At 44.8% G+C, this 27031-nt stretch overlaps 2 protein-coding genes across 12 annotated transcripts in view; one reads left to right on the top strand and one right to left on the bottom strand.

Moving 5' to 3' along the window:
* The window catches only part of CGRRF1 (cell growth regulator with ring finger domain 1), a 29690-nt gene extending 27583 nt beyond the window's left edge, over positions 1-2107 (bottom strand). For all 8 annotated transcript variants that reach the window (XR_005597930.1, XR_005597929.1, XR_005597928.1 and 5 more), the window contains exon 1: positions 1900-2107. Coding sequence is in view for 3 of the 8 variants with exons in the window: in XM_039536567.1 (XP_039392501.1) it covers positions 1900-2003 (104 nt within the window). In the remaining 5 variants the exon portion in view is untranslated. The remainder of the gene's footprint in view (positions 1-1899) is intronic.
* Positions 2108-3490: 1383 nt separating this feature from the next.
* GMFB (glia maturation factor beta) lies at positions 3491-21522 on the top strand. Of its 4 annotated transcripts, none has more exons than XM_039537656.1 (7): positions 3491-3620; positions 10255-10351; positions 10993-11042; positions 11994-12043; positions 12800-12882; positions 14535-14608; positions 17553-21522. In XM_039537656.1, the coding sequence occupies exons 1-7, from the start codon at positions 3618-3620 to the stop codon at positions 17622-17624; spliced, it is 429 nt and encodes a 142-aa protein (XP_039393590.1). In that variant the 5' UTR covers positions 3491-3617; the 3' UTR covers positions 17625-21522. The 4 variants fall into 4 exon arrangements, with proteins under 4 accessions (XP_039393590.1, XP_039393593.1, XP_039393589.1 ...); XM_039537659.1 differs by lacking the exon at positions 3491-3620 and adding an exon at positions 4603-4643; XM_039537655.1 differs by lacking the exon at positions 3491-3620 and adding an exon at positions 4732-4843.
* The last annotated feature ends 5509 nt before the right edge of the window (positions 21523-27031 follow it).

Raw genomic sequence — 27031 nt, 5'->3', positions numbered from 1 at the left:
TCCAAAAACATACTTGAGAATCCCAGTTATAGAAAAAGGTTATGCTTCTAAACATTGGAAAAGAAATCAAGAGGTAACTTTATATAATGCTCAAAGGAATTGATGCTACGAGTTTATTTATCTAGTGACTACTAAATAAGAGGTGATAACATAGAAAGGACATTACATTAAAGGAAAAGTCAAGCAGAATATTTATAAGCTACCAAAAGTACCAATACCAATAACCAGAGTCACTATTTTCAAAGGATGAGGAAAATATTGAGACTCAGTACTACAGGTATCAATGCTAATTCAATAAAGAGGCAGGATCTATGCTGAGTCAATTTCCTGACCCCAGTGCAAACATGGCTTTCCAGACAACAGCCATCTAGACGCTTTTGATTATTTATCAGCTGACTAGCCGACAGGGAATAGGCTCTGCTGGAATGGCTAGATACCTCATTAGTTGCAACTGCATCGCATCCCGGCCTACCACTCGGTTAAGATCTGCATTTATTGCTAGGAACTGTAGGAAGCAATCCTGTCTTGGCAGATGTGGTCTAGCCGGTGCTGCCCATCTCTATGGGAACAGTGGTGTCTGTTTCTGAAAGTAGTTGGCAGTAAGACTGCTGCTGAATCCTAACTCTCCAGGGGACCCTCCATGCTCCCTTCACATTCAACAGGCATCAGGCTGCCTCTAAGCTAGACCCACCACATAGGGAGACCAGACAGCAAATGTGAAAAATCGGGACGGGGTGGGGGGGGGTAATAGGAGCCTATATAAGAAAAAGACCTAAAAATCGGGACATCTGGTCACCCTGCCACCACACGCAGGACACTGTCGCCTCTCCACCTAAACATCCACCTCCCACCGAGCTCCAGCACCAGAACAACCGGGCAGCGTCCAGTGACCCCTTAGCCCCCAGCCATCAACAAACTGCTGCCCTGTGCAGGTCCCGCGCTGCCCAGCCCCAAGCCCGCGCCAGATCCCCCCTCCCTCCATGCCGGTCCCAGGCCCCTGCTCCTCCTTCTTCCCCACCCAAGCCGGTGCCGGGCCCTCAGCACCCCCCGCCCCAGCCCCTGAGATCACCAGCCCCGCCCCGCTCCCCTCCAGCCCCGATCCCGGGCCCTGCACTCACCAGCCGCCCCCCCGCCCGGGCCCGATCCCGGCCCCGCGCTCACCAGCCGCCCCCCCCGGGCCCGATCCCGGGCCCCGCGCTCACCAGCCGCCCCCCCCGGGCCCGATCCCGGGCCCCGCGCTCACCAGCCCCGCCCCCCCCGGACCCGATCCCGGGCCCCGCGCTCACCAGCCCCCCCGGCCCCGCGCTCACCAACCCCCCCGGCCCGGCCCGATCCCGGCCCCGCGCTCACCAACCCCCCCGGCCCGGCCCGATCCCGGCCCCGCGCTCACCAACCCCGGCCCGATCCCGGCCCCGCGCTCACCAACCCCGGCCCGGCCCGATCCCGGCCCCGCGCTCACCAACCCCGGCCCGGCCCGATCCCGGCCCCGCGCTCACCAAACCCCCCCCCGGCCCGATCCCGGCTCCGCGCGCACCCGTCCCCCCGGCCCGGCCCGATCCCGGCCCCGCGCTCACCAGCCCCCGGCCCGATCCCGGCCCGCGCTCACCAGCCCCCGGCCCGATCCCGGCCCCGCGCTCACCAGCCCCGGCCCGGCCCGATCCCGGGCCGCGCTCACCAGCCCCCGGCCCGATCCCGGCCCCGCGCTCACCAACCCCGGCTCGGCCCGATCCCGCGCTCACCAGCCCCCGGCCCGATCCCGGCCCCTCGCTCACCAACCCCGGCCCGGCCCGATCCCGGCCCCGCGCTCACCAGCCCCCCCGGCCCGATCCCGGCCCCGCGCTCACCAGCCCCGCGCTCACCAGCCCCCCCGGCCCGGCCCGATCCCGGCCCCGCGCTCACCAGCCCAGCACCAGGCCGCTGGTAACCAGGAAGCAGACAAACACCACAGCGATGTAGAAGAGCGGGGAGTATTCGTAGAGCGTCACCAGGAACACGGCGGCCATGGGGCTTCGCGGCCTCCTCAGTACGGGGAGGGGGAGGGGGAGGGGAGGCTGCCAGCGGAACCAGCCGCCCGGCCTCCGAACCGGCCGCGCTCGTTCCAACTCCGACGGCTGCAGCCGTACTGCACATGTGCACGGCATTTGCGCATGCCCACTAGGAACGTGAGGCCCCACTGAAGCTGCTGCCCTTAGTCTGCCCTGAGTTTGGTACAGAAGCGGGAGCAAGGCCGAGGACGGCACGTGGAACGCATGGGGCAGGGCAAGGAGATGATCGGGAGGGGTAGGGGAGCATGTGCAAGCGTTGCTAGCTCTCCTGCTTGCACTGGGAGGCTCCTTAGAGGTGAGGGTTTCTCAAAGCCCCAGCTGCTGGAGTACAGTGACTAGGTGAGAAGCTCAGCTTCCATTTTTTTTTAAAGTAACTGTCTAGGGCTCAGGGTTGGGGAGCAAACTTGAAAACACCACCACCTCGATGCACTCTGAAGACTAGGCCGAACCAAATGAAATGACTGTCAGAGAATTATCTTTTAAAATAATCTTGTATTTTTAAAGCAGTTTCATGATTTGTAGAAGCCTGGCTTGTGATGTTTGAATACTTGGCGTTGGACTAGAACAGGAGTGCAAAGAAATAACGCTGGTAGAGGGTGTGGGCAGATGGAGCAGCTCAGAGGCTGTGAATGGATGAAGTGGGAGATGAGGCAGCATGATGTGGGAGTGGACCAGGAGACATAGATATGCAGGGGATGTGGGATGATGGATAAGGGATGGGAAGAATATAAATATATGGATAGGCTTTAGAATTCTGATCTGGGTTTCTTATAGGGAACAAGAAAAATCTAGGTGGGATACCTCAGTGGTTTGAGTATTGGCCTGCTAAACCCAGAGTTATGAGTTCAGTCCTTGAGGGGGCCATCTGGGGCAAAAATCAGTACTTGGTCCTACTAGTGAAGGCAGGGGGCTGGACTCAATGACCTTTTGAGGTCCCTTCCAGTTTTAGGAGATTGGTATATCTCCAATTATTAAATTATTTAAAAAATTAGTGGATCTGGTAACTGAAGACAAGGAGCCCTGGCCTGCAGCTCTAAAGCCCCTTTCGGAATGTGGCCCTGGGAGCATGGGTCAGAGGACTCAGGGGGAGCAGGGGCAGGAGACAAGCAGCACGTTGAAGGGGAAAGCAGCCCTGCAGCCCCTGCCTGTGGGGGGGTCGGGGCAGCTTCCCCGCTCGCTCGTTTCCTCCCTCCTACGGCCACTCTTCCCCCACGGCAGCGCTCCTCCTGCTGCACCCCCAATGGAGCCTCTTGCGCACCCCACTTTGGAGACCACTGCTTAGGATGGGACCAACCCCCCCCCGCACGTGTCCCTGCCCCGCCTTGGCCGCGCCCGCTGCTCTCTCAGCGCACGGGCCCCCGCCCCTTGAGCACCAGCTCAACCCTCCGCCAGGGGCGGCGTGAGCCTTCCCGCGTCCCGTAGCCGGGTGAAGCCCGCAGTCCGCTCCGGCCGGCCTCGCTGATTGGCTCCGGAGCTGTCCGGCGCAGGCGCACTGGAGCCGGTCGCCGGGAGGAGGTCGGCGGCGCTTTGGTTCTTAAAGTGCGAGCGGAAGGGGCTGGTGGCTGCTGCAAAATGGTGAGTGGAGCCGCCTGAGGGAGCGGTGCCCGTCAGGCCCTGGGAGCTGCCGGGCAGGGCACTTGCTGGCGATCCCCGCGCCCCGCCTCGCCCGCGGAGGGGGTGGGTGAGGGAGGCCCGGGCGCTCGCAGCCGCCCTGCCTTGGGCACCCTTCGGCGGCGGCAGCCCCAGCCGGCGAGCCCGAGGCGGGGCCAAGCGGCCGCCCCCAGGGCCCGTCCTGTGCAGGGCTGCGAACCCGCGTGTAACTCAGGGCGCCGCCCGCAGAATGCGGCTGGGGGGTGTAGAAACCCGTGAGTCCCTCCCAGCGCTGGTTGAAGCCGGGACACGCTGGACGGAGCTCTCAGCCCCGCCTGTAGCCGTTTCCGTGGCTTCCCAGCGACTCGGCAGACCGGGGAGGTTTGGCAGTGATGTTGGGAGGGGGTGTGTGTGCTGGGAGAGTTGTGTGGCTTTGTGCTGCCGTGAGGGTCTGTGTGTGCTTGGGGCTATTGTGTGTGCTGGTTGTGTTCCGTTGTGCAGCTGGCTGTGGTGCTTCATGATGAGCCGCACAGGTGATGCGTGAAGGGGGCGCTCTGCCCTTAGGGGCTAGGTGTGTTTGGGGCTGTGTGCTAGTTGTGTTGACTTGTGTCTGGATTGGGGGTGTGTGAAAATTCACGTTCATGTGCACAGGTGGCGAGTGTGGGGTGTGTGTGCTGCACTGAGGGGCTAGGTGTGTTTAGCGTTATTGTGTGAGTTGTGTGGGTGGTGAATGAGATGTGTGTGTTTGGAGTCATTGTGTGTGTGCTAGTCTTTGAGGAACTGTGGCAGCTGGGCCAAGTAAGCCACCATCTGTGCAGTCTCCCTCATAGAGTCAATGAAATAGTTTTTATGCAAATTAGCTGTAGAGTCAGGGTGGTGGTTGGGTGAATTGTCTGCTATCACAGTGGCCCAGGAGTCTTGGTAGGTAGTAGATAGATAAATGCCTTGCAGTGGGTGTAATTTATAAAGTCAAAATGGCAGAGATTTTATAGATTACTGCAAATCCTGGTAATGATTGAACCTAATGATATTTGGAACAGAAAGCTCTCAGCCATGCTTGTAGCTGTTTCCATTACTTCATACTGACTCAACAGACATTCTAGGCTTCAGAGTGACAATCTTGGAATCTTATTGTATAGATGGAGCAAAAATTATACCTGAAACCAAATGGGCAGGATCTGAAGAGGACAGGAAACAGAATCCTGCAGGTGTGGTCTCTCGAGTCACTGCTAGTGTATCACTGTTTTTCCACACGCTTCCCTTTGAGTTTGCTACTTTGTAATAGCTTTTGTTAAGTGGAGGTGTGAAAGGGGAGAAAGGGTTCTAAAATGATACTGTGTATGGAAACAAGATTGTAAACTGAGGACTTGTCTACACTGGCAGTTAACAGTGCTGCAACTTTCTTCCTCAGGGGTTTGAAAAAACACCCCCTGAGTGCTGCAAGTTGCAATGCTGTAAAGCACCAGTGTAAACGGTGCCCCAGTGCTGGGAGCTGTGCCCCTCGTTGAGGTGGGTTTTTTTAAAAGAGCGCTGGGAGAGAGCTCTCAGCACTGTGCCAGTGTGGACTAGCCTGAGAAAGCTGCATCCTTTTTTCTTGTAGAGTTCAGAAAGGTCACACAATGCGAAGTTCTAGCTCTGCTGTAACTGAAGATAAATGCTTCAGTTGAAACATGCATTTCTCAGCTTTTTGCTTACACTTGGTGTGTTGCTAGAAAGTGATCATTTGTGGCTGTGTGTGCACCTATGGGGAGGAGGGATATGAAAACAGTGTGACTAACTCTTAACAGGTTTCCATCCTGCCTTTCTACAGACATTGCAATATGAAAAAAATTCTGTGTAAACAGTTTAAAAAGTCACTCTTCTGTGATGAGTTGGGAGGAGGGCAGCTGGCTAAGCTATCAGTTTTGGAAGAATTTAAAGTGTGGTTCTAGCCAGAAAAGGGACATGGTTTAAAAAAAAAAAGGCACCCCCTTACTTAGTAGATGTGCTCTCTCTCTGTGTAGTCAGTCATAGAACTGCTGGCTTTAGTGAAAGCATATTTATTTATGTTTACCTCTGGTGTTGGAGAGCTAGTTTAGCCAACAGGGAGTGAACTGGATTATGTTCCTCCTGTGTCACAAACAGAATGGTTTGTTTAATTAAATTTACAGGGCTAATTTGAGCCACCCGTAGAACTCCAGGGGATTGCACAAGTGGTTTGGCCTGCAGTACTTTGTTTGCTATTTATGTTGGAGAGAAAAGAACTTAGTCTCTCATCCCAAAATGAGTTTGTGGAGCTGGCAGTTGGAAGAAATGTCTTGCTTTCAAAATGGAAACACTTGATGTGCAGTATCACTTAGAAACAATTAACATGGATCACAATGCAAGATTTAATCACTTCATGACAGCAGCAGAAGTAGATGCTAATACTAGCCATGTGAGTGAGGATGATCCAAAATAGAGTCTGGGGAAACAAGCACACAGCTTTCAGAGTAGCAGCCGTGTTAGTCTGTATCCGCAAAAAGAACAGGAGTACTTGTGGCACCTTAAAGACTAACAAATTTATTGTAGCATGAGCTTTCGTGAGCTACTGCATCCAAAGAAGTGAGCTGTAGCTCACGAAAGCTCATGCTACAATAAATTTGTTAGTCTTTAAGGTGCCACAAGCACACAGCTGTCATCCTCATCCTTGGAGCAGCCAGGAGCCTGAGAAAGAGTAGAGTAGTAGAGTGCTATCACAGCAGACTCATAGGTGGTGGAAGAAGTCTCCATTCCAGCAGTCATAGGGCGCAAACTCAAGACACCTTTCCAGAGGCTGATGAAGATGGAGTCCAAGAGTATGGCTACACTTGCGAGTTGCAGTGCTGCAATTAGTAAGTGGCCACACCTGCAGGGCACTTCCAGTGCTGCAACTCCCTGGCTGCAGCGCTGGCTGTACACCTCACTCAGCATGGGGAATAAGGATTGCAGCGCTGGTGCTGCAGCGCTGGTCATCAAGTGTGGCCACACACCAGCGCTGTTATTGGCCTCCAGGGTATAAGGGTGTATCCCAGAATACTTTTAACTAAATTAAGCAAAGAATCCTGTGGCACCTTATAGACTAACAGATGTTTTGCAGCATGAGCTTTCATGGGTGAATACCCACTTCTTCGGATGCAAGCAGTGGAAATTTCCAGGGGCAGGTGTGTATATATAAGCAAGCAAGAAGCAAGCTAGATATAACGAGGTTAGATCAATCAGGGAGGATGGGGCCCTGTTCCAGCAGCTGAGGTGTGAAAACCAAGGGAGGAGAAACTGGTTCTGTAATTGGCAAGCCATTCACAGTCTTTGTTTAGTCCTAAACTGATGGTGTTAAATTTGCAGATGAACTGGAGCTCAGCAGTTTCTCTTTGGAGTCTGGTCCTAAAGTTTTTTTGCTGTAGGATGGCCACCTTAAAATCTGCTATTGTGTGGCCAGGGAGGTTGAAGTGTTCTCCTACAGGTTTTTGTATATTGCCATTCCTAATGTCTGATTTGTGTCCATTTATCCTTTTCCTTAGAGACTGTCCAGTTTGGCGATGTACATAGCAGAGGGGCATTGCTGGCATATGATGGCATATATTACATTGGTGGACGTGCAGGTGAATGAACCGGTGATGGTGTGGCTGATCTGGTTAGGTCCTGTGATGGTGTTGCTGGTGTAGATATGTGGGCAGAGTTGGCATCGAGGTTTGTTGCATGGGTTGGTTCCTGAGCTAGAGTTACTATGGTGCGTGTGCAGTTGCTGGTGAGAATATGCTTCAGGTTGGCAGGTTGTCTGTGGCGAGGACTGGCCTGCCACCCAAGGCCTGTGAAAGTGTGGGATCATTGTCCAGGATGGGTTGTAGATCCCTGATGATGCGTTGGAGGTTTGAGCTGGGGACTGTATGTGATGGCCAGTGGAGTCCTGTTGGTTTCTTTCTTGGGCTTGTCTTGCAGTAGGAGGCTTCTGGGTACACATCTGGCTCTGTTGATCTGTTTCCTTATTTCCTCGTGTGGGTACTGTAGTTTTGAGAATGCTTGGTGGAGATTTTCTAAGTGTTGGTCTCTGTCTGCGGGGTTAGAGCAGATACGGTTGTACCTCAGTGCTTGGCTGTAGACAATGGATCTTGTGGTGTGCCCGGGATGGAAGCTGGAGGCATGAAGGTAGGCATAGCGGTTGACCACCACTTATTTGGGAAGTGGACCTTAGATAGGTCCAGGCTGAGGTTGATGGAGGGTGGAAGCTGTTGAAATCATGGTGGAATTTTTCCAGAGTCTCCTTCCCATGGGTCCAGATGATGAAGATGTCATCAATGTAGCGGAGCTGAGGAAGCGTTGTTCCAGGTCGGCCATAAAAATATTGGCATGGTGCCCATAGCGGTGCCACTGATTTGGAGATATATATTGTCATTAAATTTGAAATAGTTGTGTGTGAGGATAAAGGCACAGAGCTCAGCAACCAGTTGTGCTGTGGCATCATCAGGGATACTGTTCCTGACAGCTTGTATTCCATCAGTGTGTGGGATGTTTGTGTAGAGAGCCTCTACATCCATGGTGGCCAGGATGGTGTTTTCTGGAAGGTCACCAATGCATTGTAGTTTCCTCAGGAAATCAGTGGTGTCACGGAGATAGCTGGGAGTGCTGGTAACATAGGGTCTGAGTAGAGAGTCCACATATCCATCAGTTTAGGACTAAACAAAGACTGTGAATGGCTTGCCAATTACAGAACCAGTTTCTCCTCCCTTGGTTTTCACACCTCAGCTGCTGGAACAGGGCCCCATCCTCCCTGATTGATCTAACCTCGTTATCTCTAGCTTGCTTCTTGCTTGCTTATATATACACACCTGCCCCTGGAAATTTCCACTGCTTGCATCCGAAGAAGTGGGTATTCACCCATGAAAGCTCATGCTGCAAAACATCTGTTAGTCTATAAGGTGCCACAGGATTCTTTGCTGCTTCTACAGAACCAGACTAACACGGCTACCCCTCTGATATTTAACTAAATTACTCCCTTTGTTTTGTTATGCAGCCTCTTTGTTTTGCTGTGAACCTCCAGAGCTCCGTTGCTACCGGAGCTGCTTATCAGCTCCTGTTTGCTGTGATCAATCTGTGAACGATCAAATGAGATCCTCCTCCTCCCTGCGTGATTCACAGGGGTTGAGTGTTTGCTTTGCTTGAGAGAAACGGGGGGAGGGGGCAGAGGGGGGAAAGAGTATGTTGGATGCAGGCTGTTTGCAGTTAACAGTAAGGGGGTGGGAAAATTTTCTGATTTTGCACAGTGTCAGTTCCAAAAATCCACTCTCTCTTTCTCTCTTCCCCATCCCTGTCTTACTGCCCCACACCCCCCTCTTTTGAAAAGCACGTTGCTGCCACTTGAATGCTGGGATAGCTGCCCATAATTCATCACTCCCAACAGCGCTGCAAATGCTGCAAATGTGGCCACACTGCAGCGCTGGTAGCTGTGAGTGTGGGCACACACCAGCGCTGGCCCTGCACAGCTGGACGACCAGCGCTGCAGATTTGTAAGTGTAGCCATACCCTAAGATGCAGAGTCTAGAGACAGTGAGAGAATGCTTGGATGAAGTTTGCCCTTGCTCTTTTTTTTTTTGTGAGGAAACTCTCCTTTCTTCAATATTGGCCTCTAGTAAGGTGTCTGGTAAACTGCTCGAGGCCTAAGTTTTAAAGACTAAATTTCTTCTGATCACTAAACTAGTGATTCATTCTTTTACCGAATGATTCATTTAGTGGCTGCCTTCAATAATTTTAAAATTGTTGACTTGTATTTAAAGATAGGTTTTAATTAAAACCTAAGGCATGTCTGAGTACTTGCACGGAAACATTCATGGGACTTCCTCTCCTTAGCTAATTCTTGACAAATTCCTTTTTATGGAGGAAGCTATCTGTAAACTAAGATAAGTGGACTAGGACTTTGGTGTAGTTGCATATGGGCTCAGAACCTTACTTCAGTTTCTTTCTAATCTCTAATTTATTCCTTTAAGACTTGCTCTTCATAACATGATCATTTAGCTTTATATATAGATTTTGTTAGCCCTGATTTCTCAGGAGTGAGTGTATAAAGGAAACTGCTATGTATGGTGGCTACAGTAGTATAATTGAGCTAAAGATGGTGAACTAATTTTTCTTCCTTCTGCTTGGCAACAGTGTTCTGGTATGCTTGGCATTCAGTCAAAGCTACCTGTGGTGACAGAACATTTGCTGAGCAGTGGAGCTGACTGTTACAAGAAGACACACAAGGGAGTGTGTATAAAGCATGGTGCAGGAAATGGGCAGTGGTCAGTATAGCGCAATTACAACTTACGCTTCTACCTCGATATAACGTGACTTGCTATAACATGAATTCAGATATAATGCGGTAAAGCAGTGCTCTGGGGGGGTGGGGCTGTGCACTCGGTAGATCAAAGCAAGTTAATATAACGCCGTTTCACCTATAACATGGTAAGATTTTTTTTTGTCTCCCAAGGACCACGTTGGGACAAGACAAAATTTTCACTGTGTTTAATGCTTATGGTTTTTTTTTTTGCACATCTGAATTTTATGCATGTTCTGAATCTTCAACTAACTTCATGTAGTCATATAATTTTGGGAGGATTTTTGTTAACTGAAATTCTTTTTTCTGTAGAGTGAATCTCTGGTGGTTTGTGATGTTGCTGAAGATCTGGTGGAAAAGTTGAGAAAATTCCGGTTTCGCAAAGAAACCAACAATGCAGCCATTATAAGTAAGCTAAAATCATTGCCAACAAAAGCAACAATGTCTTACAGAAAATCTTTGATAATTTTTAGCTGCTGCAGCAAAATGGCGTGCACTATGCTTCTATTATACCACTACCTTTGATATTTTTTCCATTCCCTCTTAACAATAGAACAACATTTTATGGTATGGAACTAAAGCTTTCAGAATAAAAGCTGTCACACTTGCTGTTAATAGAAATACTTATGTGCTTAAACATTGCTTAAAGTGGAAAAAGTCTACCACTGGCTTCAAGAAAGTGGAGGAAAAAGCCAAGACTTAACCCTCTTAGGTTTGAGTATGTTTGACATTCTTGAAGTGGGCTATTTCGAAATTGCTAGTTTTGTAACAAAGTTTGGGGGGAGAAGTCTTGACTGCACTGAAGTTAAAATTCCAGTTGACTTCCGTGGGGCCAGAATTCCACTCACTGATCATTGTCAGAGGGGGCGGGAGAGAAGAGGGAGTGAAAGTACAAGATAATGCATTAGGTGGGTTAAATAAAATCTGATTATTATATGCATGTAATTCTAGAAAAGTTGCAATTTTAACCTTTTTAATTTAAAAAAAGTGTGTGTGGAGACAGCACCCCCTATAGATGCACAGTTCACCTATGTTATGTTTGTATTCTAGTGAAGATTGACAAGGATAAGCAGCTGGTGGTACTGGATGAAGAGCATGAGGTTTGTTATGTGAATTGTAAATAAGAATATCTTCAGCTTGCCATGTGTTGTTGCTGCTGAGGTACTGTCTTAGTGTCAAATTGTTCTCAAACTGTTAATCTCATTTGGGTCATGAATCTCCTTCAAATGTATGGTTACTCTGTGGGTGATGCATGACACACTATTAATTGAGCTATACGGTAGCAATTGTTTGGATAATTAGCCATACAAGATGGTTTAAACATTAAAATGTTAATTTAATTATATTTTAATAAAAATTATGCAAAAAGCATCTCTCTCCATTTGCTGGCTCTCTGGAAGAATTCTTGCTGAGCCTTTTGCTGACTTGCACTCTGGACTCTACATTGACCTGCCATTAGTTAGAAGTTAGGATTGTCTTAATCCCTGTAGACAGGTGGAATAATAACTTGATCTCAATCTGTAGTGTTGGCTCACACAGGGACAACATGAAATCTTATGCAATGATTTAAGAAATAACTTTTAAAAATATATAATATTTGAAGAGGAAACTATTGGCAACTATGAATAGTTAAGCTTGTTCACTAGTCCAGGAACTGGTCTCTTACAGATGGAGACCAAGAGCTAGATTTCAGGATCGGTTTGTATTGCTGGTTGTAGCAAATATTGCACACTCGTGTTCAGTAGCAGAGACTGAAATAAGTGGTGAGTGCCAGTATATCTAACACTAGAGTGGAGCCACAAAACATCAGTTTCTTAAACTGCTAAGGACACAGATTTATTTTTTTATATTAACATTAAATCTCTTATACAAAATTACTAAAGCAGTTTAGCAGTCAATTAACAGTGGCATCTTCCTGTGACTGTTCCCATAGGATTGTTTTCAGTTTAGATATGTAACTGTAGATGTAGCAGTGTCTTGTACTTGAGCCGGTATAGTGTATAGGTTTGAGTTCACCTATTGAAAGACTGCTTGTGTTTCAATATTACTAGGGCATTTCCCCTGATGAACTAAAAGATGAGCTGCCTGAGAGACAACCTCGATATCCTTTCTAATGTTGCTAGTATTTTTTTCAAACAAATATTTGTCTACAGTGGAAATTCTCCCTATATTAATTCAAAAATTGATTACTTTTCATGATATATTCTGTAGTCACATGCCATTGCTTAGTGAAGACTTGTACAATAGTATAGTGAAGTCTCTACTTCTAAAACTTGGTTACTTTCACCATGTTTTGAATGGCTTTCAGCCCATTAATACAACAAAAAGATTTAAATTAATACTTTAGCTATAGGTTCTCCATTTAAAGGTTAGCAAAGTACACGAAACCATCCAATGTTTGATGTGCAAAGAGCTACCAACAAATCGTTTGCCAAGAGAGTATGCAACGAGCAGCAAAAATCTCTTTAGAAAAAGAAATCTGACTACTTATGAAGTTTCAGCTAAATTAGATATTTAAAACATTGGAGAGAAATCCTTGGGAAATGACTTTATAGTTCTCAATATTGTCCTTTTCACTAACATTTATTTTGCAAAATAGTCACACAAATCTCAGATGGGGGTTATGTTACTGAAAAGCAGGGTAAATCCTCCAATGGCTCAAACTCAAATCGGAAGAGAAACTGAGATGGGAGCAAGATGAAACAGTACAGAAACTGATGTATGTAAGCATCTTTTAGAACAAACGGCTAAGGGAGATTTATTTTTGCCTATATCAAGCTCAGCTAACGAATGTAAGGATTATGTTCTAAGAGATCAGTGAGTTGTATTTTTTTAGTTTCCTTAACCTCAGAAAAACATTCATTGTGTATAGTTACAAGTATCAGCACGATGATGGAAGAGTTTCTTATCCATTGTGCTTTATCTTCTCCAGTCCAGTCGGTGAGTAAACATTGTGAATAGTAGTTGCTATATCCTATAAATGTGGAAGTCCTTGTATCTATGAAACAAAAAAGGCCTAATGCTTAAGATCAGTGGTTTTCACTTTAGGCCAAATTCATCAGTACGCTCTCTCTGGCTTAAAGGGGTTGCAAATTCACAGTGATGGCTCCCTGACAAACTTCTTTAGAGGGGAGTTCCTGGCAGGCACAGAGCCAGTTGTATGCTACCTCCTACAGGAGTGCCAAATATTCCTGTATCCCAGCTGCCAGAACAGCTGTTGCATCTGGGGCCCACAGTAGAGCAACTCTGAGGCTGTCTTAGTCCATACCAGGGACCGAGTGGCCCTGAAGAAACCTAGGAATGGGGAGGAAAAAAGCCAGCTCAGCATCTCGACTTTCTTTTAAGCTTTGTTCAGACACGGGGAATGAATTGGCCCCTTGAGATCAGTCTGCACTTTCTGAATTGTAATAGGGTGGCTTTCTGCAGCTATTGAATTATATTGTAATCCTTGAGAGAGAGAGTGCGTGCATTGTTTTACCCTTCACTACTCTGCTTAACCAGATGTCTGTTAGTCTATAAGGTGCCACAGGATTCTTTGCTGCTTTTACAGATCCAGACTAACACAGTTACCCCTCTGATACTTAACCAGATGGGTGTTAAAGTTTAGCAATAAAAGTACGGAAAAAGGTGTGGATAAAGGTAATATAGGTAATAATTGGAGATATACCAATCTCCTAGAACAGGAAGGGACCTCAAAAGGTCATTGAGTCCAGCCCCCTGCCTTCACTAGCAGGACCAATTTTTGCCCCAGATCCTTAAGTAGCCTCCTCAAGGATTGAACTCACAACCCTGGGTTTAGCAGGCCAATGCTCAAACCACTGAGCTATCCCTCTTCAGTAGTTAATTTATGTAACAAGTTATAAGCCATGTCTACAGTGTTAGGTTCTGCTCTGTGGTAAGATGCTTCACGGGAGACCTTATCCAGAATTTATTTCTGTAATTATTGTATCTTAAGATTTTGTTTCTAGAAGTTCCCCTCTATTTTCAGTGTCTAGTTAAAACTACTACAAAGAGTCAGGACATCAATGGCTTGCTAAATGAAATCAAGCTGGTCATATTTATTTATTTATTTAGGTCCAATCAGTTTATTTTTCTTTGTCTTGCCCTGAAAGTTATTGTACAAGATTAGTGGCTAGACTCAGATAAATGCATTCCTTGTATAAGACTGCATCTGTGGTTCAGGAAGAAATGGGAATCTATTAGAAACAGCAGCAAAGGTAACTTGCTTTCTGATCGATCAACGCTCTTGTAGAATATAAGATAGCAGGAAGAAGTGATGGGTTTAGCCTCTGCTTTGCTGGTTGTGCAGTTTGAATTGTGATACAATGAAGCTTAATAGTTATCTTCCTCTCTTGAGTACAGTTTTAAGCAGAACTAGAGAGACAGCTAGATATGACCTCCGACCCATCCCACTTTCACATCACTTTAATATAGTCTTGACAAGTACTAAACATTCAGAGCAAAACTAAAGATGATACTGTGTACAAAGAGACAGTTGGGTCATTCTGTTGGTTGGAAACTTCCTGCATACAAGTTGGATTAAAAAAAAAAAAAATCTTTAACGGATTTGCTTTCCTTCCCCACAACTACAGGATGTAAGCCTGAACAACAGATGATGTACGCTGGGAGCAAGAATAAGCTTGTACAAACAGCTGAACTCACTAAGGTACAATTTAATATCTAGCTGACCAGTTGCAAGAATCTTTCATAACAAGCAGAATGTGAGTGTACATAAGATACTGTTCTGTCTTGCTAGTCTGTCTCACGTGTACACAATACAGCAGGATCATTATGTTCTTGCATGTTTTAAATTGCATTCAGCAGGTGTCCATCTTGCAGGAAGCCTAAAGAAAGAGGAGAGTAAGCATGGAGATTGATGGATTTTTATTTTTTTTTAAGAGGACAGTGAGCCCTGTAATTCATGGTTGAACTAGGACGTTTTTAATAGAAGTACATTGTCTTGATTTAAAGATTCCAGACGGTGTGGTAGAACCTCCATCTCTTGATAAGCTGTTGCAATGGCTAATTACCCTCACTTAAAAATATATGCTTTATTGTAGTGAACCCTTCCTAACCATCACTGAAGCATGAAACACCTTAGGTGTCTAGTTTCTAACAATGGTAGAATGGGTCTTGCCAACTGAAGAAGCATCCTCTGGTTGAATAGTTGGTTCTGACACTGTTGGGTCAGAAATAGGAGATTATAAAATCTCCTTTGGACACCTGCAGTACACCTGAAAGTTAATGCTGAAACTCACAGGTGCTAGTCTGCTTTCTTTTCCCCTTCCCATCTTGGTTGCTACCTTTGCAAATCTTCTACTTTAGCCAGGGCAGAATGGGCTTAGTGGTCTGGCCTGCAGTCAGCTCCACAATACATTTGGGAAACACCAAGCGTGGAGAAGAGGCCCCTCCAGTTGGAGGGGCGAAGTGGGAGGAAGCAGGCTTTAGAGAGCTGGCTGGTCTGGCAGACGACTGTCTCATAGGCCTGCAAGGAACTGAGGCATGAGAACTATAGCCTGCCAGAAAAGAGGGGGGACAAGGAGTGGGGTCCTCTGAGGAGAGAGGTGAACTCGTGCTATGCCCAGCTAATCCACTTGGTGAGTGGGGAAGACTGGTCAGGTTTCTCAGGGGCAAGGGAAGCTAGAGACCAGTTGCATGTTGGGGTTACCCTCTTTTTTTTTTTTTTTTTTTTTTTTGGGCGAAAACCACAAACCATTTGAAAACTGCCTGGAGGAAGGCCGAGGAATGGGTGAGAGTCAGATCTGATCTTCTGGAACTGACCCCACTCTGTACTCAGGTCAGAGTGTTAACTTTCTGCTTCAGATTTAGATTTGAAATGTGCTTTATTCATACCTCACTGAAGCTTGATTTTTATTCTGGCTTGTGCTAGGGCCTTCTCCTGATCTGACTCTCATACATGACTTAATTGACTTACCCCACTTCTTGGTGGCTTGGTAGATTAGCCTAGTTTCTGTTATGCTAGTCTGTGTTGTCATATTGATCTTTTTTTTTTCTTTTTTATCCCATCTTTTACTTACTAAATCAATATACCAGTAGACAGCACTGAATAACAGATTGAACATAAGAATCTGTGTCTGTAGGCTGGGCCTGAGAGGGTAGAAAACAAGAAAAAGTGGAAATAAACAGAGGGACAAAAAAATGTAAACAAACAAAAAAAAAAACTTGGGGATTACTAAGAAGGTAGACTAGATGGGGAGGAGTAAACAGGTGATTCATGCCCTGCAATGGGTAAATTCACTGGTGATTTTATGTATTTTGTTATCCCTTTTATTGTCAGCTGAATACTGGAGTGTCAACATTAGCTCCGTGTGTGTGTGTGTGTCATTGGTCTTAATAGTATGGTCAAAATATCTTGCATTCTTCTATTAGTATACAGTGTGTATTGCTAATAATTCAAATTTGATTCTCCACAACTTCAATTTTTTTATCTTGCTTGCATTAGATAAAAGCATGTTCTCAAGGCTCTGTAGACATGTTATTGATGCAACATTTTTTTTATATTGACTTAGCAATTAACTGTCCTAAAAAGATTGGGCATCACTCAAATGAGTTGCAATGATTCCAACTGGAGTGGAGCAGTATAAAATCCATCTGTTCTGTGCCATATCAAAATCCAGAGTTACTTTCCTGCTAGGTGTGTGTTGAGCAGGGAATGGTATACTTGTTTCTGTTTCATTTGCTGTATCAAGGCCTTACTGAAGACTCTCTCTTCTGCAAATCTTTGTATGTATTTAATACTTAGATACACCAGTGAGTACTGACACGATACCTTTAAGTATCAGATGAGCAAAATATTATAGTGATACTTTGAGGGTTCTGCCTGCTTACAAGTTAATAATAATCTTGGGCAGAAAAAAATTAAAAGGCTTCAGAGTTAATTCAGCCCAGAATATAGTTGTTGTATTGCAAACAGGAAGCACCTTCACATATTATAGTAAATAGATCAGCATCCCTGAGCTGTGACTGACAATGCCACTTCAGAGTCACTTAAAAAATTGTTATATCCTTATCATATATAATGTAGAACAGGGGTCCCCAACGCGGTGCCCACGGGCGCCTGGGGCATTTAAATGCGCCCGCTTCCTGGCCGGCGGTCAAGCATCTGCTGAAATGCCACCGAATTTCGGCGGTGACGCCTCTGGATGACGCTGCTTGCTGCCAACAAGTCATGTCATCCAGAGGCGTCGCAGCCAAAATGCCACCGAATTTCAGTGGCATTTCAGTGGTGCCGCCATGGTTCTTCGTCTGGCACCTGTCAGATGAAAAGTTTGGAGATCACTGATGTACAATCTTAAGAGAACTACAAATTAAGGTAGCAAGTCCCAGAAACAGTAATTATGGCTCTCCGTAACTTAACCAAATTGTAACATGTATTTCCATTAGGGTCTAACATTTTATTCTAGGTTATTAACCCGTCCTTGCAAAAATGTTCATAAGGCAAAATGGTAACATGATGATTCCTAGTGTATGGTGACTATTTTTTTTTAAAAGTACACTAATGCATTTTATCAATAGAACTGTGGTATAATGTGTTCTTTTCTTCCAAGTACTGAAATGTAAATATTTAACCTGATACAATTTTGTTTTAGGTATTTGAAATAAGAAATACAGAAGACCTAACTGAAGAATGGCTGCGTGAGAAACTGGGCTACTTCCATTAAGAGAACCTCTGTATTAAGTATTTATATACCATCCTGACAATACTGGAACCAGACATGAATACTTATGCCTAAAAATGCACTATATTTACAGCAGTTTCCTGCAGTATATTTCTCATACAAAGTTTGAGCAAGGAGAGGAAGATTAGTCTCCGTGAAGTAAAACTTTGCAAAGTGTTTTCTTGTGTATAACTATAAAAGGAAATACTTTTCTGCAGGGATTCTCTTTTTGCACTCTTGTGACTAATATTTCTATAATTACTACAGTTCAGAAACTTAACTATTTACAAACATTTGGAAGCTGACACTAACTTTTCATGAGCTGCAAATACATCCTTTTGACAGATACTGTATACTAGCAGTTTATATGTTGAAATAGCATACGGCCACTTGTTAAAATTGAGAATTTTTTTGAATTTCCCAAATTAAAGTCTATGGAAGTGTTTAATATTAAACTGAAACCAAGTATTTATATGACAAAAATAACTTAATGTGAAAAAATTCTTTTTAGGACTTTTCAGGACTGATTCTCTTTAATTTTAATGAGTATCTCACTTGATTGTGAGTCAATCTAAATTTCAGGGCAAAGTTCTATGACCACTAGTCAGTCATAAACTAGTTTCTGTAAGACTATTTTATAACTCTTAAGGGCTTAATTACAATATTGGTTACATGCATTCTGGATTTTTACATGCGAGACTTAATATTACACTATTTATAAATTAACCTCTTCACTCCCATTACCTGTTATATGAACACCTGTTAATACTGCGTGCCTTTAATTTGTTAGCTTTAAAAGGACTAAGAATTTTACACTATTTACTCCAAATCTGGTAAAAACTAACCTTTGTTAAATGGTCTAAGTAACATGTTTTCTAATGCCTAGTGGTGCAATTAAACATTTATAAAATAAAACACACCTGGACTTAAAATGCCAGCTGTCTGCTCCCATCAGTGAAGACCTGGGAGTGCAGGAGTTCAGAGCTCTTAAGAACTTATGAGAGATTTAGAATAGTCTGATTTTTGTTGTTGAGAAACCTTGGCCATATATAGACCTTCTATCTTTTTAATGAAAGGAGGTTTCCTAACTTAATTGCTTGTCAGTCAAAAGTACATTCCAGCTAGGACTTCTGCTCATAAGTAACCTCATTCAATCTTGAAGTTTCATCTCTTTTTGGTAAAACGGCAAAAATTCTAATATGAAAATAGTACTTTTTATAATCTAGCTAAAAACTAACCCTTTAAAGGGTCTGTTTTTATATAAAAGTAGAATAGTAGTTTGAGATGGGATATCCTGTTTGGCCCATGCAGTGGCAAACAGGTACTCCTGTGACAGTATCTCAATTATGACTCACATGAGTGTTTGTCATGCTACTGAATACGTGGCTTCTCATGAGCAGCTTCTAGTCATGAATAGCTGTAGCTTAAAGTATAGTTGCCCTAATAATGTGTGTTTTGGTGAGGAGGAGTGAATTAATCAGCTGTTAATTTGGGAGGCCAGTATTTCATTCTGTAAAACCTTTGCTGGGAGAATGCATGTTTTCTTGCAAACACATGCTGTGTTAAGAGTATTAAACATGACTCTGTTTAAGATGACCGTACGCACCCATGCAGTGCTCTTCAGTAGCAGCAGTTCATGTTTAGCTTGACTTATTGATTTATTCCTCCTTCATACACACACCTCTCAAACATAAGAGGGCTTTTCAATGTGTACAGGTTATGATGTAATTGGGAGACCATTAGTTCAGTGTAGGAAAAGTGACTTAATTGGAGGAAATAAGATCCTTATGTTGATGGATTGAACTGGAACAACATTATTTCCTCATTTCCCTGGACAGAACGTGTATTGATTGTAAAAAAATGTTCCTTTGTCTTTCTCATGTGCTACAGATCAATAGAAGCAATTTCTTTAGTGGCAGACTTGTATAAATAAGGCTTTCAAAAGCAATTTAAAAAAAAAATCCGACTTGAAGGTCTTGCTTCACTTGTATTGCATGAACTAGAAGGCATTGTGATGTCAAAGTCCAGTAGGGCAGAAAGAAACTGCCAGTTGTGCTGTGAGCCTGTGACATTCTTTAATATTCAGCCTAGCTTGCGGTGGGAAAACTGGATTTGTAAACCTCTAACCAGACCAGTGTGCTTTGTATGCTATGTTGGACTGGCAATAGCCACCTTACTACTTGCACAGGGTTTAGCAGGAAGAATGCTCATAAAGGGGGGGAGAAATGTGCCCCATCAAGAAAACTGTTCTTAATGTGTCTTTTTGGATGAAAATATGGGGTTTTCTGCACTAAACTTATAATTGTACTTACAAATTAAGTGATTCTGTGAGAGTCACCTGGGGTGTCACCAGTTCTCTGCACAGAGTCTCCTCCTGCCTTGATTCCCCATACCAAGAGCACTTCCTCCTGTTCAGTTCTTCCCATTGCTCTGTAAGTTGTCGTCCCCTTTCTTCTCAGTTCTGCAGTGAAAGGGAGGGAAGTAACTGCAGCTACTGTGTGGGGAGTCCTTGCGGAGAATAGCCCTAAAACAGCAGCTGATCTACACTTAATATATGTCAAGATACTGTACAGTCTCCTGCTGCTCACTGTCCAGGTCTCAAGGTCCCAGGACTGGCTCTGAGATATGGTAGTGTGCAGAACTCCAGTACTTTTAAAGTAAAGGCATGACTAACCCCATTCAAATCTCTGTGGATGTGAGATTTGTAATGCTGTCATATCGCTGACTGTTGCTCAAACTGCCTTTCTTTACAGCTACCCATGAAGATTAGCAGGAGGCAGATACATGGTGTTCGGAAAGCCAGTATATTCTAACTTTGCTTATTGTTAGTTTAATTTATGCCTATCTGATGTAACCAAACTCCTCTCTTCTCTGCCAGTGTTTTTGAGATCTCTAAAAAGAACTCAAAACATGGGACAGAGGTGTGCTTTAATTATCATGAGACTTGTTGACCTTTAGCTACAAAGGTTATTATTTTTTTCAGGAGTCAATAACTCAGCCATAAAAATGTTTCCTGACCAGAGACTTTACTTAAAGGTCTCCAACAGGTGGTGTTTTTTCTGCCACACTTAATTTGGCTGTTTTTAAATTTCAAATAGGTGTATGTGGCAGGGAGGAGGGGGGGAGAATCTCTTGTAATCCCGTGTGTGAGAAAAAGCCAAACTGACTAAAGCATGAGCGTTTTTGCATGTTTTCACTTCATAAGATGGACTGGTTCTATTGCATATGTTCGTGAAAAAAATTAAATGCGATATTTGGTGGTTTAAAAGTATTTCTCGTACTATGTAGCCTCCCTTGATAGACCAGAATGTCAATAATGCTGGGATCTACACCTTCCAATGTATTGTGTAAAGGTGCCTTGTACATTCCCATTGAGCTGAGATTTTTGTGTCTTAAACTATAAAATGACATTTAGTCCAGAAGTTGCATTAAATTAATGCTAAGGGTCAAAGTTAAATGTGCAAAAGCAAGGGAATTCCGATTTTAAAAAAATCGCTCTGATTTCTCAGTTGTGCTTTGGAATGTAAGCATGTCACAGCATTCTGCTCAGACTGCAAAAGTGAGTTGTGATGGGAGTAAAGGCTGCAGTGAAAGCTCTCCATTTCTTTCTTTGCGTTTATTACGTTGGTCAGGTGTACAGTGTTACCTTTGGGTGCTGATTATGTATGCCAAGGCAAGCTGCCAGTGCTACAGATGGTAAAAAGATCAGGAGCCTTGAAATATTGATGGTCAGTCTTATTAATCTAACAATTCCATGTAACTGTTAATGCCAATAACTGGCACAACTTCCATCAGGTATTTAGTCTCTGCTAGTTCACACTGCATGTTTATTTTTAAACCAAATCGTTTGCTAAGCATGGTGCTTGTACTGGTTTAAATAAAATGTGAATACTCAAATCACTATTCTGGTTCTTGTTTTAGCTACCTACAGAATGCTGGGCACATGGCCCACATGCAAGCTAGCCACAATAGGCCTTTATTCCATTCTCCTGTAAGCCGCAGGCACTGTGAGTAGCCCCATCTGGGGAGAGGAGGAGCTAGTGGACCTGGTGGGTGGGAAGAGTACAAGTGCCATGCCATGATTCTTTCCTCCTCCACCTGTGGGATCAAGGTTGACTGTGGCAATTGGGGAGGTCTCTACCTCTTACATCTGTGAGGCGTCATCTTCCATAAGATAGGGCTAACTTTGTTGCCCTTAACTAACATCACAGCAGCGGGGAAGCAAATGGAATCCTGATTCTCCATTGCCTTGGGTCATTGTAAAAATATGATCAAATCGGAATGGTAGCACTCTTCACACCTGTGCCCAGGAGTATAAGATGACAGTCAAGAATGGGCCTTAGCACAAATACTACTTGTGGGTGTGGGGTTTCAGGGCAGCAGTCATTAGACCCCCTTCTAACGGAACCATGCTACCATGGACGGAGTTGATCGAGTTCATCGCTTTGATTCCAAAAACCTGCCTCTGCTCCCAGCTAAATTATTCAGAGGAAGCAACTTCTACAGCATAGTTATGTATACACACAGCTTAAGTCGGTATAAGTTGTAAGTATGAATAACAATCCCCCCCTCCCCCCCTCGAGCGATGTAAGTTACACCAACCCAAGCACTAGTGTGGACAGCGCTATGTCTGCAGGAGAGCTTCTCCCACTGACATAGCTACTGCCGCTTGCAGGGGCTGGAGTAATTAAGTGGAGGGGAGAGCGCTTTTCCACCAACATAGTGCCTGCACTAGGAGCACTATAGTGGTGCAGTGCATTGCTGTAAGCTCTGTAATGTAGCCATAGCCAAACTTTCCCCTTCCTTGCCTACCTCTTCCTTTTGTTCTAGCTCTGCCATTGATTTAATTCTGCTGCCCTAGTTTTCAGTCCCCTCCCTGCTCTCTGCCAGAGAAGGTTCAGATGACTTTTGTACATCCTTCCTCAGTCACCTGAGATGGGGCAGGGGGTGACCTAGCCAATCTAGGGAGTCGATAAAACAATAACCTGCTAATATTCAAGAGAGGCTGCAAAGAAATGCCGTGAATAAGCGCAAGTGCTTGTCAAAGCAGAAAACTTGCAGTGAGAACTGTTTGTAGCTCTAAAAATGGAAACTCTTTGGATTTAGTCTCTAGACCTGTGACTGTTTGGCAGAGCAGTCCTGTAACTACTGCATGAAAGATTCCTCACAGTGCACTCCTTTGGTGCTGGAAGCCTGCCTGTTACTTCTCTGCCCATGTGGCTCACCACTGTAATGAGACAATTGCCTTTGTGTGGATCCACACTATCACTTCTTCCGTCCCCACTCTGTCTGGAATTGCAGAATATTTAGAGGAAGAAAGTGAGTGGTGGTTGGGGATATTATCCTTTATGTTGTATTAGGGTCTGAGGTCCTAGCAGCGATGACAGATGCTGCTATTAATGGCTCAGTTAAGATTGCCTTATGATAGCTTGTGCCATTCCAGAATGCTGAGTTTGCCACTCAAACATCTGAAAACCAGGAAGTACAGAGTTAAGGTAAATGCCTGTGATAGTTTGTAGCCCCATATTCATCCCTTTTGCAAGACTGTTAAATTTTGTACAAAGCATACTGTGTAAGGTATAGTTTGAAAATTCATGATTTGCTGATTATTGTCCTGGTAAAATGTGTGGCAACACCGTATGTAAAGATGTAAAATTTCACTGTATGATATTACGCGGACATGTTCTGGAGGGCAGTCACAGACAAGTTCAACAGAGACAAAAGGCCAGCCAGGTGCCTGTGAGATCAAATGGACCACTGCCTGAGTGGCCACTCTTGGGCAAGAGAGATCTACATTTTGACAAAGCAGCAATTAAAGTTCCTGGCCATACCAATTTTCTGTCTCCTGAACATCAACTGGAGATAATTCTTGTGCAAGAGAAAGGGCTGTAAATGGAGAAGTTGGACTGCCTCCCCTGCAATCATCTTCCCCTTGCTCTCCGCCAATGGCATCATCAAGACTTGAAGAACAAGGAAGCAGCATTGGACTGGAGGGGCAGGGTGAGATCTTGACTGAAAGACGTTCAGCCAGTAAGATGGCGGAAACGTTGTGAGAGAGACCTTTGCTTTGTATTCACTTAACTTGTTGGTTGTGTTTTGCCTTTTATGTCCTTGTAACCAATTCTGACAGATGCCTCATTACTTGGAGTCACCTATTAACTATAGAAATAGATTTTAAATTTGTTGTTTTATTCTAATCAAGGTGTTTGGATTGAAGTGGTTGGGGAAACTCCATTTGGGATAACAAGATGTGTGCATACCATTTTCTATTAATAAAATGACGGACTTTAGATGAGCTTGTGTTGTCCAGGAGTGGGCTGGGCAGTACAAGCTGCACATTTCTGAGGAAAAGTCTGGGAATTTGCTGATGGTTTTCCCTTGCAGTGTAGTTCATGAGTGGCTGGCTACAGCACTCATACAATGTAGCTGGGAGTGATTTACATGCTGGGGGCTGTGTGTGAGCTGACAAGGAGTTGCTCTCACAGTGAAGCAGTGTAAAAGGCATCCCAGGTTGGAGAACTGAGGGGACACAGCTGTTAATCAGTTCAGATTGCACCCTGGGAAATGTCACAGTAAGTAACCACTCTTGGTAATTGGATGGGGGTGGCTTTTGGCTCCCTAGAGGTCATAGGAAGCAATTTGGGATTGTGGGATGTTTCTGCCAAAATGATCAGCAGTGAAGTCGCTACAGATATAAATGTTTAATTTGTTGTTAGGTTTCAGAATCGCCATGACTGAGATGAATGGGCAGTTCACACCTCTGAGCTGTTGCTTATGGTAGACAACACTGGATGGGCTTATGCTCCATTTGTGGCTTTCAGGGTTTCCTTTACAACCACAACTCTTTATGAAGGCTTATATTCTGAAGTGCAGTTTGGTGGCAAATTTCACAGTTGTGTAATACATGGGGCTCTGACTTTTGCTTTTACCTTGTTCCATATTTTTTTATTGATCATGACACTTTTCAATACAAAGTTTAACTGAGCAATTACCCTGTTCAAATTTTCTATCAACTGCTGATCTTTATCACTTGTGAGGTAGCAAACTGAGAATACTGGTTCTGGTCCACTTATTGATCTTGATTAGCAGGAGATGAAAAGGCCACTGCTAATCTATGCAGAAATATGCTTTTATCACTGTAACCCTTTTCCTCTATTCCCTCCTGTCACTCCCTTCAGTCTTTATTTCACACACTATTATGACGGGGCTTAAATTAAGATTGTATAAATGCTTTGGAACAAGGGCTATCTACATGATACATCTTTACAGCACCTAGGACAATGTAGTCCTTGGTCTGGTTGGAGGCTCCAGACAGCTACTCAGGAATTGAAGCAAACACTTTTTTCAAGAGTAGATTTACAAAATAGGTGAGATTTATCAGCCTCTTTCACTTCTTGATTATTTCCCCACCACCATTTTGTAACATGCCACTCTTTTGGGAACCTCAAACATCCTTTCAGTTAGGTAATTTTCACAGTTCATGTTGCAGAGATGTCTCCTACCTAAATTAACTAATCCTCAGTGAGATTATACTCTACCTAATCTGACTGCTCTAATAGTTTAGCTGTACTAAACAAGCATTCCTCAGCAGGAAGCTAGAATAGCGCAGAGGGTGCGGGCAGAAGAGATGTGGATGTTTGGGATAGGTACATGGTAGTCAGCCCCCCTCTCACTGCAAATGTAGTTCTGCTCGTGTGGGTAAAAGCAGCATGGGGGTTTTCTGGCAGGAACCTACTATCCATCCCTGCTGCTGTGATGGCCCATAAGGCAGCTAGCTCCAGGAGTCTGGCTTCTCTGTTCTCCTGGCACTTAGCTAAGCTACACTGAAACCCTGCTGCAGAGCAACATGTGCTGTAACATTCTCAGCAGTGGAGAAATAGGAAGGGGGTGGTGGAAAAGAGGATGGAGAAATAGGAAGGGGGGGTGGAAAAGAGGATACATCAGCAATTGTTTGTGCAAGGGGGTCAGGAGATAAAGGGGACCCAGCTGCCCGCCTGTCGGAAGGGAGCTCCAATACAATCAATCTGAGTAGGGCAGGAGTGATCCTTTTATGCATCCTCCTTATAAAGATTTAGGATTTTCCAACTGGTTATGTATTAAATAATAATGGATAACTGGAAGGAAAACATGCCTGCCCTGCTCCCCCATGCTGTGCCATCTGCTCTGATATCCACAAATCCTGCCTTGATTTGTGAATGTGATTAATTCAACTAGGAGGACTGGCTAGCTCAAGGGATCCCTTAAAGATATTGACATGTACTCTGCCCTTAACTGTGAGTGTGCAATTGTTTGCCTCAGAAATGCAACGCAAACTGCCAGCTAGGTTTGTGGAGGAACAGTCAAGTATATGCGTCTTCTATGCAGCACATTCTATCTAGTTTAGATCTTTCGAGGCCCTCTCACCACAGTAGCTTACAATCTATGATGTATTTACCCTCACAATGCCTCTGTGAGCTACAGAAGTGCTCTTACCCCCATTTTACAGGTGGGGAACTGAACCACAGAGAGACCGAGGGCCAGATTTTTAAAGGTATTTAGGAACCTAGTAGGATTTTCATTTTGAAATCAACAGGAATTGGATGTGTAAGTGCTGCTGGGTATCTGCCTCTTTAGGCATCTAAATACCTTTAAAAATGTGACCCCAAGTGACTTGCCCAAGATCATGCAGGAAGGTAGAGCAGGGAATCAAACCCAGCTTACCTGAGTCCTAACTTAGGACACTAACCATTGGGCTATTCTCCCTACAGCTAGCTTGTTCCTTAAACCTAACATACAAGGCAGAAGCTCTAGAACTATGCTGCACTCCTCTTCCTTCTACCTTCTCCTCCCTCATTTTTCTACCCCCAATCCAGCTCAGCCCAATCAGTACAGTATCCCTCATGTTACTTATTTTGATGTTAAATTCAATGGTTGAGATTTTCAAAGAGGTGTAAGGGACTTAGACGCATTTTCTCTTTGCTTAAGATGTCAACCCAAGGTCCTTTGCCCACAAACTTTCAGTTTTCAATGTGCTGCTGATTTTTGTACAGAAGGTACATAATTGCCTTGTAAGAGTTGCTGGGGGGCGGGTGGGGACTGAAGGTGACAGTTGGGTTGGGATTTTTAGTTCCTGGGGTGGCAGGGGAAGTGGTTGGAATATTGGGTCTCCGAGGTCAGCTGAGGATTTTGGCACTGGGAAGGGGCTGCATTTCCCCTTTCATCCCTCCTTTTGGGCAGAGGCAGTGGTGACCTATTTTGAGGAGGATGCTTGAATTTCTAATTCTCCATCCCAGTAACTAGCATTCCATAGTGCCCTGCCCCAATATCTTCAACTGCATCTAGTAGTCATGGGTAAGTGTGTGTTTCTGCTGAAACAGTCACCAGTGAAATAGTGAAGTGATGACTTAAATGTTTAGTTCAAACAATTTTAG

This window comes from Mauremys reevesii, linkage group 4, assembly GCF_016161935.1.
Source record: "Mauremys reevesii isolate NIE-2019 linkage group 4, ASM1616193v1, whole genome shotgun sequence".
Taxonomy (NCBI): Eukaryota; Metazoa; Chordata; order Testudines; family Geoemydidae; genus Mauremys; species Mauremys reevesii.
This window is presented reverse-complemented; position numbering and strand designations above follow the sequence as displayed.